Source organism: Lathyrus oleraceus, chromosome 4 (assembly GCF_024323335.1).
Source record: "Lathyrus oleraceus cultivar Zhongwan6 chromosome 4, CAAS_Psat_ZW6_1.0, whole genome shotgun sequence".
Lineage (NCBI taxonomy): Eukaryota > Viridiplantae > Streptophyta > Magnoliopsida > Fabales > Fabaceae > Lathyrus > Lathyrus oleraceus.
Genome location: NC_066582.1, coordinates 244,184,444 through 244,201,500, shown reverse-complemented (window position 1 = coordinate 244,201,500; position 17,057 = coordinate 244,184,444). Strand labels below are relative to the sequence as shown.

General features: G+C 40.9%; 1 protein-coding gene across 1 annotated transcript in view; it reads left to right on the top strand.

Moving 5' to 3' along the window:
* Window positions 1–16,059, top strand: part of LOC127136872 (uncharacterized) — a 44,685-nt gene extending 28,626 nt beyond the window's left edge. The window contains exon 3 of the mRNA XM_051063386.1: window positions 15,616–16,059. Within this exon, the coding sequence (XP_050919343.1) occupies window positions 15,616–16,059 (444 nt within the window). The remainder of the gene's footprint in view (window positions 1–15,615) is intronic.
* Window positions 16,060–17,057: the final 998 nt, after the last annotated feature.

Here is a 17,057-nt window from a genome sequence, read left to right as displayed (position 1 = left end):
CACATATGCATCCTTGGCCACTTTTGAAAAATCTGCAGCAAGAAAACCCTTACTCTCCCACCACAAAACACACACTGCTGGCCATTTTGCATTTTTTCTTCCGTCATCAAAAAACTAGTGACAACAGCATACCAATTCACTCATGCTGAACCTCACTTGCCTTTTCCAACAAAAGCCTGGCCATTTGCATTTGGTCTGAAGAAAAGCACGAATTCTGCACAAACCCTTCAAAAACCCTTGAGTAACCTTCATTCCTTCATCATCCATCACTTAGAGCTTGGACCTTTGACTGTTTGGGCTGAATCATCCAAAACATTGTTGCATCTCAGCTTTTCTGCAGAAGTCAAGTAATTTTCGACCCCTTTGTTTTGTTAAATTGTTGCATGTTTTGGAAAGATCTTTGGATGCTGAATTCACTGATAGCTTTAGTTTTGAGATTGGTTGATTCTATCAAAAGATATGCTGATTTGAAATTTAGTGCTCATATTGTTTTTTGCTCGAATCCTGTTTGTTCATGTACTTTGATGAAAATGAATAGTGGATTAGGCATGTATGATGCTTAAGGATCACATTGCAATGTTCATTTATTGTTTCTGTGCATTTTGTTTTTAAGCACATGAATGCATTTTGCTGCTGTTAAACCTTATGAATATGCCTAGAGAATCCATGTGAACCATGTTAAATGTTGTTTGCGTGCTATTTTGGATTTTCAATTGCTTTGGTTTTGCTTGAGAATGCTGAATGCTATGGCTGCTAAGACCTAAATGCATGAGCTCTGCCCAGAAATTCCATGTGATGTGTTTTGTTTGTTTGTTAACTACTGTTGTTTAGTACTGATGATTAATGGCCAGGCTTAATTATTGAGGTTTATTCATTGATTCATGTTTGGATGTTGATGATACAATGTTGAAGGCCATGCTGCTAAAATCCTGCTGCAGTACTGCATATGTCCAGAAAATCAATGATTTGTGTTTGTCGTGTTTGATTATGGCCACTTGATTGTTGCATTGATTATTATGTTAACATGTTGCAATGCCTTGCTGTATTAGAAACCCTAGCATTCCCTGAATTTGCATGAAGTTTGGATTGTTGTGTGTTGCTGAATGATTTTGTTGGAACACTAATACCATGCTGTTTGATTGGGTTTGTTGAAATTTTGTTTTGCTGATGAAGTTACATGTACTGCTATGCTGAATTTCAATTGATAATGATTGATAAACATTAATGTCCTGCTGCTGTGTTTGAACATTAATATTTGCCAGAAATCCACATATATCATGCTTTGCTTGTTTGTGCTATGATGTTACAAGAGTGAGTGTTATGCTGTTGTGTGTTGGTGCATGATTTTTTTATGCTGATGAACTTGCTTCAAGAGCAAATACCATAGAACCCTGCTGTTCATGAGCTTTACATTTGAATTTCCTGCTGTCTATGTGAATGTTGTTGCTTGAATTGATGATTGCATGATGTTGTTTGTGTGCTGCTGTTGTTGCCAATGCCATGTGGTTGCTAAAACCCTAAGGGTTCATGTGAAACTCAGAATTTTCAACTTGTTGGCCGTGTTACTGTTCCATTGGCTGGGAGCCAATAGGAACATTTTATTTGCCTTGCCAAAACGCAGTAGTTTTGATTAATGAGCCCAGAATTACACTTCTGCCATTCGTTGACTCATTGTTGACCATTTGCCATGCTATGTGTTTCATACTTTGTTCAATTATCCATTCAACTTCAACAATTCATTTTGAATTCATTTTAACTCCAAAAATTGTGGGATTTTTTGCATTAAACTCATGAATATGTCCTTCATTTTATTGTGAATTTTAATTAATTTTTCAGTGGCTGGATTTTAAATGATAATTATTTTCCCAACATGTATGCAAAATGATACATTGTGCCATTCCTTTTGTGAAATTGTCATATTGCATCCAATGAGCTTGAAATTTTTTGTGGTGAAAATAGACACATTGACCTTCATTTCCATATAAAGTTTGTGCATTTATCATTTATGGATTGAGAGTTATGATTTTCTGAAGTGATGTGTTGCATTTGGTGTCATACCATGATCATGCATTTTCTCTAATTTTGTTCACATGCTTCCTCTTATCCAATTGACCCCAAATTTTACATGAACCATCTATCACATGTCTAGTTTGTGTATGAATTTTCTTGGGATTAATCTTGCTGTTTTCCATTTGATTGTGAATTTTCTTCCATGCTTGGTCATTTGTTAACTTTTTGTGCTATGCATTGCCAAATCTTTTGTGAAATCCTCATACCATATCACATGGACATGAAATTTGATATGTGATAACTAGACATCTCAAGTTTGGCATTGGTGTTAATCTCATTCATTTCTCATCTGTTTTCAATTTGATATGATTTTTTGAAGTTGACCCATGCTTGTTGACTTTCTTTGTGCATGCTTGAATTTGGTTTGACTTCATGATTTTCATTGACTGCCTTCCACTTGCCCAAATGGGATGAAATTTGACATGCTTACTATGCTATGTGTTAGGTTTGATCATGTTTTATTTGGTGATTTTTGGAAAATGTTTAGGTCATTTTTGATGCAAGTCTTGCTGTTGACTTCTATGAGCTTCTGTTTGCCATGCTTTGACCTAATTTGTTCATGAAATGATGATAGTGATTGATATGAATGTGAACCCAATTGGTTTTGTTTCCTAATTGTTTGAACATGATTTTGGATACTTAACCCTTGCTGTTTTGACTTTCTCATTCACTTTTGACCCTAGGCTTGCCCTAGTGGTCCTGTTACTCACCTTTGAGTTTGTGATTTCAGGTTGACCATCAAATGGCCGTTGAGACCAATTCTTTTGATTGAGCTTGCTCAAATACCATTGCCTAACCTCTTTGTTTTGTAGGTGGCTTGGCTCACATGCCCTAAAGCCTTGTGCCTTGCACATCCATGTGCCTTTAATGGACTGTTGTTGTCTGTTTCTGTTTGTTTTGTTTGAAGTTGCATACTAACCTCTGCTTGACTGTTTCAGGTGCTTTAGTTGCTTAGTTCTTTATGAACTTTTTGCTTTGCTTTGCTTGTATAAGCAATTTGCATTGAGGTATGTCTCTTTTACTTCATGTAGTCTGGAAGACCTGGCCTGTTACTTGGCCAGGCAACTGTCTGAAGTCCTCCTTAAGAGGCAATGTTTGTGATTGTTTACTTTTGTCCTTGCATAGAGTCAAAGTCCTCCTAAGTGAAGAGGCAATTGGTGGAAGGTAGGGATATGCAATCTATCCCCCACTATTCAGTGTGTCATCTGCCTTGCTCACACCACTGTGTTGATGCATTGCAGATACAAACCCAAGATCTTGTACAACTGTACAGTTGAGTCAGTTCTAAATGTGTAGAAGGGTTCCCACTTTCTGAACCCACACATTCTTGTCTTGAGCTCTCCCAGGCCAGGGATAAGAGCCGTGAAGTCTCATCTTCACCCACCTTTCATCTGCTTCACCTTAGCCCCTCAATGGCAAGGTTAAGAGCACACTCACCCCATTCCAGAGGTTTGTTTGTTGAGGTTGATATGACCCCTTGACTAAAACCTAATCCTTGTTTGAGCCACTTGTTTGTGTATAGCGTGTGCTATCTGTGCAAGTTAGGATTGTTTGACTTGCTTCCTGTGCAAGTTAGGATAGTTTGACTTGCTTCCTGTGCAAGTTAGGATAGTTTGACTTGCTTCCTGTACAAGTTAGGATTAGTTTAGACTTGCTTCCTGTGCAAATTAGGTTTTGCTTGGCTCGCTTCCTGTGCGAGTTAAGTGTGTGTGTGGCTTGCTTCCTGTGTGAGCCATACTTAGGATAGGTTGGCCCTTGTGCCATTTAGCTAGAAACCTTAACTTAGGGATGATTTTGCATGATAACATCTAGGCTCGAGTCGTAGTCTCCCTAGTGTTGTGTCTCCCTCTGTTATCTGGTTAGGCTAGTCCTTTATCCCTGCGTAGGGGAACTACATCGCCCTGATCTTCATACCAGATGAAGTATGTAGGCAGGAGATTGAGCTGATCTCTCCGGGCGCCCTTTTTCTTTTTGTGTGTGTTGTCTGACCTTTGCTAGGCTCGAGTCCCTGACTCCTTAGCATTTGCTGTCTGTTTGTTTGTGTGTGTTTGACAGTTATAGGCTGAGTCCCCGACTCCCTATCAACCTGTTGTGTTGTTGTATGCTCGGAAGCTGATGTAAGTCCATCGAGTGGCATTCGGGTTCCAGTGTGCGTGTGTTTGGTTCGGATGCTGATGTAAGTCCAGCAATTGGCATTCAGGCTCCATGTTTGCCTTCTTGCGTGTGTTTAGGTTCGGATGCTGACATAAGTCCAGTGATTGGCGGTCGGGCTCCACGTTTGCCTTTGCCACCCTTGTGTGTTTGTTTATTTAGTTGTGTGCGTGTCAGCCGAGCTACGAATGCTCTGATTCTTCTCTCGTCCGAGAAGATACGTATGCATAGGATGCGACATCCTAGCGAGCATGTGTCGTTTCCCCAGTCCGAACTACTTCGACTCTGATGTCTATGCCTGATAGACTAAGTAGGCCCAGGATGCGACATCCTGCCGAGTCCAGTTTCAGTCAGTTTCTTTTATCTCTTTCAGCCAGTGTGTGTGCGTGTGAGCAGTGTTTAGCAACCAATATTCCTACCTCTTGTGCGTGGATCCCGTAGAGTACTACGGATGCGTAGGGGTGCTAATACCTTCCCTTCGCATAACCGACTCCCGAACCCATCCTCTTTGGTCGCGAGACCATGTTCTTTCCCAGGTTTACTCTGAGCGTTTCCTTTCCCTCTTTTGGGATAAATAACGCACGGTGGCGGCTCTGTTGTGTCTTGTTTTCCCGCCGGTTTTTCGCGCGATGCGACACACCTATGCCTAATCATGACCAGAATGTTAATGTTGTGGACGACAATTCTCACGTTACTGACGTTGCTGATTTAGCATCTCCTCTCCTGATCGTTAAGAAGAATTTATTGCAAGCTGGTTTATTTCCAGGTTGTGCTGAAGATTGCGATCTCTGTGTACTCCGACCCAATGATTGTTTGAAGTTGAAGAACGGCATTCAACGGCTGATGGATGATCGTACAATTCTATTTGAAAGGGTTCCTAAGGTGGACAACTCTATTGAAGAGGTATCTGTGATTTCTAGGTCCAAAGCTCCAGTGAAGATTACCGCTACTAGAGTGCCTGTGAAGATTACCGCTGAGCCCAAAGTGGCTCCCCTGATTATTACCGCACCTGGCCCCGTGCCATATTCCTCCAGCAAAGCTATTCCGTGGAACTATGGAGGCGACGTTTACATCCATGGCATAAAGCAAGTTGGTAGTTCTACTAATCCTAATGATATTGTGGGGACTAGTAAAGTTACTCGAAGTGGAAGGATCTACTCCCCAGAAATCTCACCTACCACTCCCGAAATTCGAGGAAAAAGACCAGTCAATCCTCCTCAGTCAGAGACATCGGTCGAAGTTACTTCTGAAGATGTTGCCAAACAGGAAATGGAAGAGATGCTGAAAATCATCCGTAAGAGCGATTTTGATGTAGTGGAACAATTGGGGCATACTCCGTCTAAAATCTCAATGTTGTCCTTGTTGTTATCCTCTGAATCCCATGCCAATGCATTGATGAAATTCTTGAAGACCGCTCATGTGCCTCAAGAAACATCCGTCGATCAATTCGAACATTATGTTGCTAATTTGACTGTTGACAATGGCCTAGGCTTTTCCGATGCTGACCTGACGCCAGCAGGAAAGAATCACAATAAAGCTCTGCATATCTCCATCGAGTGTGAGGGGATCACCCTGGCTCACGTGTTGATCGACAACGGCTCTTCCTTGAATGTGCTCCCGAAAGCTGTACTCGATAAATTTGACTACAAAGGCATTGAACTGAAACCTAGTGATGTTGTGGTGCGTGCTTACGATGGTGCGAAGAGTGTTGTCTATGGTGAAGTGGTTCTCCCTATCAAGATAGGACCTCAAGTCTTCAACACTACCTTTCACGTGATGGACATTCGTCCCGCCTACTCCTGCTTGTTGGGGCGCCCTTGGATCCATGGGGCAGGTGCGGTAGCTTCGTCGCTTCATCAAAAGCTGAAGTATCCAATAGCAGGCATGGTTGTCACTGTATGTGGAGAAGAAGAGTATATTGTCAGTAGTGTGCAAGCCTTCAAATACGTCGAGATGGATGGTGAATTCTTTGAGACTCCTTCTCAGTCATTTGAAGTGGTTCCTCCACCCAGTCCTGTCCTTAAGCCAACTCCCCTTGTGCCCAAGGTTGTTCGTGCTCCCCCTGTCATGATCTCTCTGAAAGATGCTCAAGCCGCGATTGAAAATGGTGATCGTGCTGGTTGGGGTCAACTGATCAATGTACCGTACAAGTCTGATAAAGCTGGCCTGGGGTTTAACTCTGGAAAGATAGTCAAAAATCAGATTAATGCTATGGAAGATGCTGATAGTGATTGCGACTTGGATAGCTGGATTTTCCCAACAATTGGTGACGGACTCAACAATTGGAAGACTGAAGACATTATCCCGATTTCCTTTAGTCAGGAGTAATTGTTATTGTTTATTCTAGAATTGCAAATTTTAATTTTCTTTTACAATCAAACTTCTTAAAGCATTGTGTCTATGCCCGAGGCACAATGGCTAATTTGTTAGGGGTTTTGTCATTTTCATAAGCATATTTATATTCAATAAATCAATGGACGTTTTGCATTCAAATATTGCGCTCTTTGTCTTTCCTATTATCTTTCAAACAAGCTATGTTTTCTTACACACACGCACGTAACGAATTGCAGATCCCTATCCACTCTGGATCCTGTTGATAATAGTTCTACTACTGTTCATTATGACTTTGAAAATCCGATCTACCGAGCCGAAGATGGAAGTGAGGAAGATTGTGAAGTACCTGAAGAACTTGCCAGACTGTTACTACAAGAAGAAAGGACTATACAGCCGCATGAGGAGTCAGTTGAGACTGTAAATCTGGGTACCGAGGTGGACAAGAGAGAAGTCAAAATAGGAGCAGGCTTGGAAAGCAGTATCAAGGAAAGATTGATTCAGATGCTACATGACTATGTGGAGATTTTTGCTTGGTCTTACGAAGACATGCCAGGGCTGGATACCGATATAGTAGTGCATCGTTTGCCGACGAAGGAAGATTGTCGTCCTGTTAAGCAAAAGGTTCGTCGCATGCGTCCTGAAATGTCCGAGAAAATCAAGGCCGAAGTCATGAAACAATTCGATGCTGGTTTTCTGGCGGTTACTTCTTATCCCCAATGGGTTGCTAATGTGGTACCAGTGCCAAAGAAGGATGGTAAGGTGCGAATGTGTGTGGATTACAGAGATTTGAATAGAGCGAGTCCCAAGGATGATTTCCCACTGCCACACATTGATGTTCTGGTAGACAACACCGCTCAACACAAGGTATTCTCCTTCATGGATGGATTCTCGGGTTATAACCAGATCAAAATGGCACCTGAGGTCATGGAGAAGACTACGTTTGTGACGCAATGGGGCACCTTCTGTTATAAAGTAATGCCGTTTGGTTTAAAGAACGCAGGAGCAACGTACCAGCGTGCTATGGTGGTTTTGTTCCATGACATGATCCATCATGAAATAGAAGTATATGTGGACGATATGATAGCCAGGTCTCATACTGAAGAAGAACATCTCAATCATTTATACAAACTGTTTGAGAGGCTGAAGAAATACAAGTTGAGATTGAACCCGAACAAATGCACCTTTGGAGTAAGATCTGGTAAACTCTTGGGCTTTATTGTCAGTGGTAAAGGTATTGAGGTCGACCCAGCCAAGGTGAGAGCTATTCAAGAGATGCCAGTTCCCCGTACGGATAAAGAAGTCAGAGGTTTCTTGGGACGTTTGAATTACATTGCCCGATTTATTTCCCATTTGACCGCTACTTGCAAACCCATCTTCAAGTTACTGAGAAAAAATCAAGAGATGATATGGAATGATGAATGTCAAGAAGCTTTCGACAAAATCAAGAAGTACCTCCAAGAACCTCCAATTCTGGTGCCACCAGTTGAGGGAAGACCTCTAATCATGTATTTAACCGTTTTAGAAAACTCAATGGGGTGCGTGTTGGGACAACATGACGAGTCCAGTCGAAAAGAGTATGCCATATACTACCTTAGCAAAAAGTTTACCGACTGTGAAACAAGATACTCACTGCTCGAGAAAACTTGCTGTGCTTTGGCCTGGGCTGCTCGCCGACTAAGACAGTATATGTTGAATCACACCACTTTGTTGATTTCTAAGATGGATCCTATCAAATACATATTTGAGAAACCCGCCCTCTCCGGAAGAATAGCAAGATGGCAGATGATTTTAACAGAGTATGATATCCAGTATACCACCCAAAGAGCAATCAAAGGAAGCGTGCTAGCTGATCATTTGGCTCATCAGGCCATGAATGATTATCAGTCTATGAATTTTGAGTTCCCAGATGAGGATGTCATGCTTGTTACTGATTATGAAGAACCTGGACCGAATGAAGGACCCGAAGTGGGATCCCGATGGACTATGGTTTTTGATGGATCGTCTAACGCATTGGGCAACGGTATTGGCGTCGTGATCATTTCCCCCAAGGGTGGCCATACGCCTTTCACCGCTAGACTATGTTTTGAGTGTACCAACAATATGGCTGAGTATGAAGCATGTATTTTGGGACTCAGAGCTGCTATAGACCTGAGAATCAAGTTCTTGAAGGTGTACGGAGACTCAGCCTTGGTAATCAGTCAGGTCAAAGGAGAATGGGACACTAAACATCCGAATCTCATCCCTTATCGAGAACGGGTGTTGACATTAATCCCATACTTTGAAGAGATCACATTCGAACATATTCCACGAGAGGAGAACCAGTTGGCAGACGCATTAGCTACCATGTCGTCTATGTTCAGAGTCAGATGGGACAATGAAGCTCCCCGGATTACCATTGAACGACTAGACGAACCAGCATATTGTTATGAACTTAACGCTGATGAAGTAGAAGAGAAGCCTTGGTACCACGAGATAAAAAGATATTTAGAAGCTCAAGAATACCCTGAAGGGACATCCATCAATGACAGGAAATTTCTGAGGAAGTTCTCCGCTAAATTCTTTTTGAGTAATGGAATATTGTACAAACGTAACCATGATTCGACTTTGCTTCGCTGTGTGGATAGAAAGGAATCAGAGAAGATTATGGAAGACATGCACGACGGTATCTTTGGGACTCATTCTAGTGGACATACAATGGCCAAGAAGATTCTGAGGTCAGGGTATTATTGGTCTACCATGGAAACTGATTGCCACCATCACTCCAGAACTTGTCATAAGTGCCAGATCTATGCGGATAAAGTACATGTGTCTCCTGCTCCATTAAACGTGTTGACCGCGCCGTGGCCCTTTGCAATGTGGGGCATTGATATGATTGGCGAGATTAAACCTACCGCCTCTAATGGACATCGTTTCATCCTTGTTGCTATTGATTACTTCACAAAGTAGGTGGAGGCAGCCTCATTTGCTTCTGTTACTAAGAATGTGGTGGCACGATTCATCAAGAACAGCCTCATCTGCCGATACGGCGTCCCTGAGAGAATTATCACTGACAATGGCATTAATTTGAACAACAAGATGATTACTGAACTCTGCACGCAGTTCAAAATAAAACACCATAACTCTTCTCCGTACCGGCCAAAGATGAACGGCGCTGTAGAAGCGGCTAATAAGAATATTAAGAAGATTATACAAAAGATGACGGTAACATACAAAGACTGGCATGAGATGTTACCATTTGCTCTTCATGGTTATCGTACTTCCGTGCGAACTTCGACAGGGGCAACTCCTTTCTCTTTAGTCTACGGAATGGAAGCCGTTTTACCAGTGGAAGTTCAGATTCCCTCTCTAAGGATCATGAAAGAGGCGGGCTTAGACGAGGACGAATGGATTCAGACTCGACTCGATCAGATAAATTTGATGGATGAGAAGAGACTTGCGGCTGTATGTCACGGGCAGATATATCAGAAGCGCATGACCAGGGCATTCAACAAAAAGGTCAAGAGACAAGTGTATCAAATTGGCGACTTGGTAATCAAACGCATCATCCTACCACAAACTGACCCCAGAGGCAAATGGACTCCCACATACGAAGGGCCATTTGTAGTTAAGAAGGTATTCTCAGGTGGAGCCATGATACTCGCTACAATGGATGGTGAAGACTTCCCACATCCCGTGAACGCGGACATAGTTAAAAAATACTACGCATAAAAGAGACCCGCTAGATCGACGTATCTAGGCAAAAGTAAGGGCATCCCGGCGAACCAAAAGGGTTCGGGCAAAAATTAGGGATATATAAAAAAAAATGTACACCCGGCAAGTCGAAAACCTGAAAAGGCGGCTTGGGCAAAAAAGGGTATCCTGGTGGACTGAAAACCTGAAAAGGCGGTCCAGGCAAAAATTAGGGATTAAAGCGTATGACTATGTCCCGTTCTCAGTCAACTTTCATCCAAGTTCGAGGGACTGACCAAGCCAATCACTTCTATCCGACAGCAAGGGATGAGATGCTCGAAGACATAATGACAGTAGTAGGCTTAAAATCAATAAGACTTTTCTGCATAGCTTTCTCTTTGTTTTTGACAATTTCCTCTTACTAGGATTTCTGTCTCCTTGTACACAAATTGCCTGTTCATAGGCCTCCTTTCAAAATCAATGCGATTCATTTCAAAAAAGATGCTTTTGTTTTACTTTTTCTGTTTTGTTTGCGTAAATGTCCATTGATTTAATTTGAATTAATATGTGCATTTGAATATGATAAATGTTTACCAAAATATATGCGTAGAATAGCAATAGCAATTACTACCCGACTTCAGGATCGAGGAGAAGGTCTAACCATGCTTCCAATGAATCCGCTACCAATTCTATTCCCCCAGCAAGTCTGTTATTCCTCAGAAGAAATTAGCAGTATTCCCCGGCACAGCCAGCTATTCCCCAACAGAGGTCGGCGTCACCAGACAGATTGATCATCTCATCCATCCCCAGCCAGGCTCTGTTGAATATTTCCACCATCAGACAGAAATCAAGCATCCCCAGCCGAGAAAGGGTCATCGACACAAATGTCTCAAATCAGTAGATGGGGATTTATTTTCCCCAGTAGAGTCCCCAAGCAGAACTTCTCATACGCATAACTCATTCATTACATCATTTCACAGCATACGCATGCATACAACATTCACATTTATTTTAGCATAACACGAAACATCTCATGCATCATGACATAGCATGAAGCTAACTTTTTCTTTGCAGGTTAATTATCCTCCTGATATAGTCAAAGTAGAAGGTTCATTCAGACAGACACCTTTATCAATCACATTCAAGATTCAGATACATATTTCAAATACAGTTCATGGGAACATTCATTCTGACAACACTTCGATGTCCTCCTAACGATGGCATCTTTAAGCCCATCCCAGACATTTATTGCAAGTACAACATATACAGGTTATCAGATACAGCCTAACGTACGGTTCATTCTGATTCAGCCCAACATATGACGTCTTCAGCAACTCCAATGCGGTCTAACGTACGACCCATTTGGACCTTCAAATCCTCGGATACTGCCTAGCGTACGGTACGTTCAGGGGTGTAGTCTAGCGTACGACTACTTTCTTCTTCGGATACAGCCTAACGTACGGCTCATTCTGCAACTCGGATACGATCTAACGTACGATCCATTCTGAACTCCAGCAACTCCAACGCGGTCTAACGTACGACCCGTTTGGATCTTACAACCCTCAGATGCTACCTAACGTACGGTACATTTCTGAAGTGTAGTCTGGCGTACGACTACCGCTTTCATCATCAGATGCGGCCTAACAGACGACTCATTCTGCGACGGTCTAACGTACGACCCGTTCGGATGTCCATCCCCTCAGATGCTACCTAACATACGGTACATTTCTGAAGTGTAGTCTAACGTACGACTACCCCTTTCGTCATCAGATTCAGCCTAACATACGGTACATTTCTGAAGTGTAGTCTAGCGTATGGTCCATTCTGATCCTTTATCCCCAACAACATATGACACACTCCGACTCCCCAGCGAAGTCGGCAGCCTAATGGATGACTCATTATTCGGTCTAATGTACGACCCAGTGTGGCACCCATGTCTTCAAATTGGCCTAATGTACGGCTCGATCTGAAGCTTTCGTCATCAAACCTCCCGGATGGCATCTTTAAGCCCATCTCCATCAAGACCAACTGTCGATTCTCAAGTGCAAATTTTTGGGGCATTCTAGTGTTCAATAATCTTCCACCTCCAGACCACGAATGGCATACACGCCATCCTAACTCTCTCGGTTCAAGAATATTGAACAGGGGCAGCTGTCATACCCCAAAAATTACCCATCATTTTTCCTAAAAAAAAAAAAAAAAAAAAAAATAATAATTAATTAATTAATTAATTAATTAATTAATTAATTAAATAATTAAAATAAATATATAAATAAAATATAACAAATTATTTTGGACTTGGGTCTCCCTCATTCCAAGCCCATTACCCACGAAATTAGTCTATAAATACTGAAGTTTCAGTAGAGGAAAACACTTGGAGTCAGACTTGGAGTTGACACTGGGAGATTCACTGGAGAAAGAAGGAAGAGAAGCAAAACACTCTGAGGTTTCCTTGGAACAAAACCTTGAGGAAAAAGAAAGAGAGAGAACAGAGAAGGGCGGATAGAAACTTTGGCATAGGAACCCTGCCTACCCGGAGAATTCAGAGTAAAGAAACCCTGAAGGCAGCCCATCTGCACCGAAGCCATCGCCGTCCAATTCCCGCTGCCTAACTTATTCCGATACTACAAGTGGTCAATCCCTTCAACCTTGAATTGGCAAACAGGTTTGCGTATCTCTATTGTTTATACTTTCAATTGGCCATATCTACATATATAATGCATCATGATTAAATGTTGATATATAATTTGCTTTCGTATGGGAATTTAAATATGCCTGAATACCCTGAATGTTTGACCATGTTATTCCTGTGATAAAATGCCATAAAATTCAAAGTTCCTAACATGGGTCTGTTTTCAAATTCAAAATCCGTGGCCTTCGCTAGGCGAGGCAGAGGCGAACGAGACAGTACCTGATTCTTCTAGTCTGTTTTTTTTATGTTTTTATCATAGCCATGCATTATTCATCTTATCCTATTTATTGTTGTGATATTTCTCCGGTGTAATCTTCGATTGCACCCTGATTTGGTGTTCTGACATGTTTCTTTTTTTTGAGTTTCGTAAAGGTTCACATATCCCAGGAAAAGGTTATTGGCTAGGTATTCCACTTTATTTGTGGGATACCCTTGTGGAGTTTCACCCTAAATTAATTTTTTAATGTATTAATTTCTAATGTATTAATTTTTTAATATATTATTTTTAATAATTTTAATGTGGAGTTTCATCCTAATTATATAATTAATTGTAAAACTTTGCCTTTGAATAAGTGATCTTGGACCTCTCTTTGTTGCCTTACGATTACGATATTACGGTCATGTCCCGCGAACGTGGGGATACCCTTAGCAAAGACCCTTCGGTTAAATCATCATAAAATAAATTATAGTCCCTCGGATGTTGCCTTCGAATATACAACTTTGTCCCTCGATGACCCTCCGATGTTGCCTACGGTTAAATGATGATAGTCCCTTCGAATGCTAAGGTATCCTCATAACTGTTGCCTTCAATGACCAATCGATGACCCTACGATGACCCTTTTACATCCAAAGGATAAAACTACTTATTTCTCAATAATAAGGACAGTTTTACCCTCATAAGGATAGGAAATACTCATAAAGACCTTGGGTCGGTATAACTCTTAATTGCTGGCTCACAACCTAAAACATTTTTTCACACCTCACACCTTTCAAAATACCTTCAGAAAATCACCACTTGGTATACATTCATATTAGAATCATTACCGAGTTATATTTTTCTAAACAATTTTCAAAACTAAACGAGATAATCACTTTGTATACATTCATACAAGAATCATTACAAAGTTAAATTCTCTTTTCAAAACAATTTTTCTAAACAATTCACAAACACTTTTTTAGACAAAAATAATATAAGTGATCGAGCAATTAAGAGCCCATGGATAACCATGGATACAAAGGGTGCTAACACCTTCCCTTTGTATAATGTACCTCCCGAACCCAAAATCTAAATTAAGGTCTTTCCTGTTCTTTTCCACCTTTCCTTATTGGATAAAAGAAAAGTCGGTGGCGACTCTTGCTAACCGCGACATTGCGATTAAAACCACAAAAAGTCCAGTTCACCGTATGACAACTTGTTTGGATCGAGGTTTGATGTGTTTAGTGATCACAAGAGTTTGAAGTACTTGTTCGATCAGAAGGAATTGAATATGAGGCAAAGGAGATGGTTGGAATTCTTGAAGGATTATGATTTTGGTTTGAATTATCATCCTGGGAAGGCGAATGTTGTAGCCGATGCATTGAGTAGGAAGTCATTGCATATGTCTATGTTGATGATGCGAGAGTTTGAATTGTTGGAGCAATTTAGGGATTTGAGTTTGGTTTGTGAAGCGACGTCTTCGCGTGTTAAGCTTGGGACGTTGAAGCTTACGTGTGACATTCTTGACGAGATTAGAGAAGGTCAGAGGTCAGATTTGAAGTTAGTCGATGTTATGACATTGATTAACCAAGGTAAAGGTGGTGACTTTCGGATTGATGAGAATGGTATCATGAGGTGTCGTGATCGAGTGTGTGTTCCGAATGGTATGGATTTGAGAAAGAGGATTCTTGAGGAAGGGCATAGAAGTGGTCTGAGTATTCATCCTGGTGCTACTAAGATGTATCAAGACTTGAAGAAAATGTTTTGGTGGCAAGGTATGAAGAAGGATGTAGCGGAATTTGTGTATTCATGTTTGACTTGTCAAAAGTCAAAGATTGAACATCAAAAGCCGTCTGGTTTGATGCAATCGTTATCTATCCCCGAGTGGAAGTGGGATAGTATCTCTATGGATTTTGTTTCGGGCTTACCAAGAACATCGAGTAATTGTGAGGCGATTTGGATCGTTGTGGACAGGCTGACGAAGTGTGCTCATTTTATTCCGATGAGAATGGATTATTCGATGGAGAGACTTGCTAAGTTGTATATCAAGAGGATTGTGTGTTTGCATGGTATACCATCGAGTATTGTTTAGGATAGAGATCCGAGGTTCACTTCGAGATTTTGGAAAGGTCTGCAAAGTGCTTTGGGTACGAAGTTGCGTTTGAGTTCAGCATATCATCCGCAAACTGATGGTCAAACGGAGAGGACTATTCAGTCACTTGAAGATCTTTTGAGGTCTTGTGTTTTGGAACAAGGAGGAAATTGGGATAGTTTCTTGCCTTTAATCGAGTTTACATATAATAAAAGTTTCCATTCGAGTATTACAATGGCACCGTTTGAGGCCCTTTATGGCAGAAGGTGTAGAACTCCGTTATGTTGGTACGAATCGGGAGAGAGTGCTGTGGTTGGACCCGAGTTGATTCAAGAGACTACAAATAAGATTAAGATGATTCAAGGGAAGATGAAGGCTTCTCAGAGTCATCAAAAGAGTTATCATGATAAGAGGAGGAAAGCTCTTGAATTTGAGAAAGACGAGCACGTGTTTCTTCGAGTTACGCCAATAACGGGTGTTGGTAGGGCTTTGAAGTCGCGTAAGTTGACGCCGCGTTTCATTGGTCCTTATCAGATTTCTGAGAGGATAGGTGAAGTGGCATATCGAATTGCATTACCACCATCACTTTCTAATCTTCATGATGTATTCCATGTGTCTCAATTGAGGAAGTACATTGCGGATCCATCGCATGTTGTTCCATTAGATGATGTGCAAGTACGGGATAATTTGACGGTTGATACATCACCGGTGCGGATTGAAGATCGAGAAGTGAAGAAGCTTCGTGGTAAGGAGATTGCGTTGGTAAAAGTGATATGGGGCGGAGTCGCCAATGGAAATATTACGTGGGAACTCGAGGATAAGATGAGGGAATCATATCCGGAGTTGTTCGTTTGAGGTGAATTTTCGAGGACGAAAATCTTTTAAGTGGGGGAGAGTTGTAACAACCCATTTTTTAAAGTATTTATTTATTATACTATTATTATGATATTTTAATTTAATTATGTGGAGTATTAATTAATTAATTGGTGTATTAATTCATTATCTAGTGGATATAAGAAATAAGTAAATAATTGAATTAATTAATTAAATTGGTGTGCATAGTGAGTGGTTAATTATTTAAATTTAAATAGAGGTATTTAAATATTAGGTAGTATTGAGCCTAGTGATTAAATTAGATGATTTAAGCCCAACTAGAATACTATTATAAATAGTAAGAGTGAAGGAAGTGAGAATTAGAATTCACTTGAGCACTGAAAGCAATAGAGAAAGAGGAGAGAAAAAACGAGAGGAGTCAAGAGTTCCATCAAATTGACAAGGTAAGGGGGGAAATCCTTATCATTGTGGGTTAGTATGATTGGGTTAATGGGTAGGAACATGATTTAGGTTGAAATCCTTAATTGGCATGGTTTTGGAATTATTAGGTCTTGATAAATACTCTTGAATTGTGATGATTAAATTATTCTAAAACTGTGAATTAATATATAATTGGATGAGTCATAATTTTCTGAACGTGTAGCTTTTTACGGAATCGAAATCGGAGGTCCGGAAGTCCTCCAACGGTGAAAAATGCGGGGAAATCTGCATTCTGTTTCGTGTTAGCGCAGGAACAACATTCTGTTTTGCGTTAACCGGTTAACCCATGACGTTAACCGGTTAACACTGTTATGATATTGAAAAAAATTGCATTCTGTCTTGCGCTAACCGGTTAACCCAGGGCGTTAACCGGTTAACACTGTTAAAAATTGCCAAGAAGCGCATTCTGTTTTGCGTTAACCGATTAACCCAGGGCGTTAACCGGTTAACACTGTTTGAAAAGTGAAAATTTGATATTTAAATGTTGTGTGCGTTTTGGAATGAGATCTATGTGTACATATTTGATGATTAACATATAT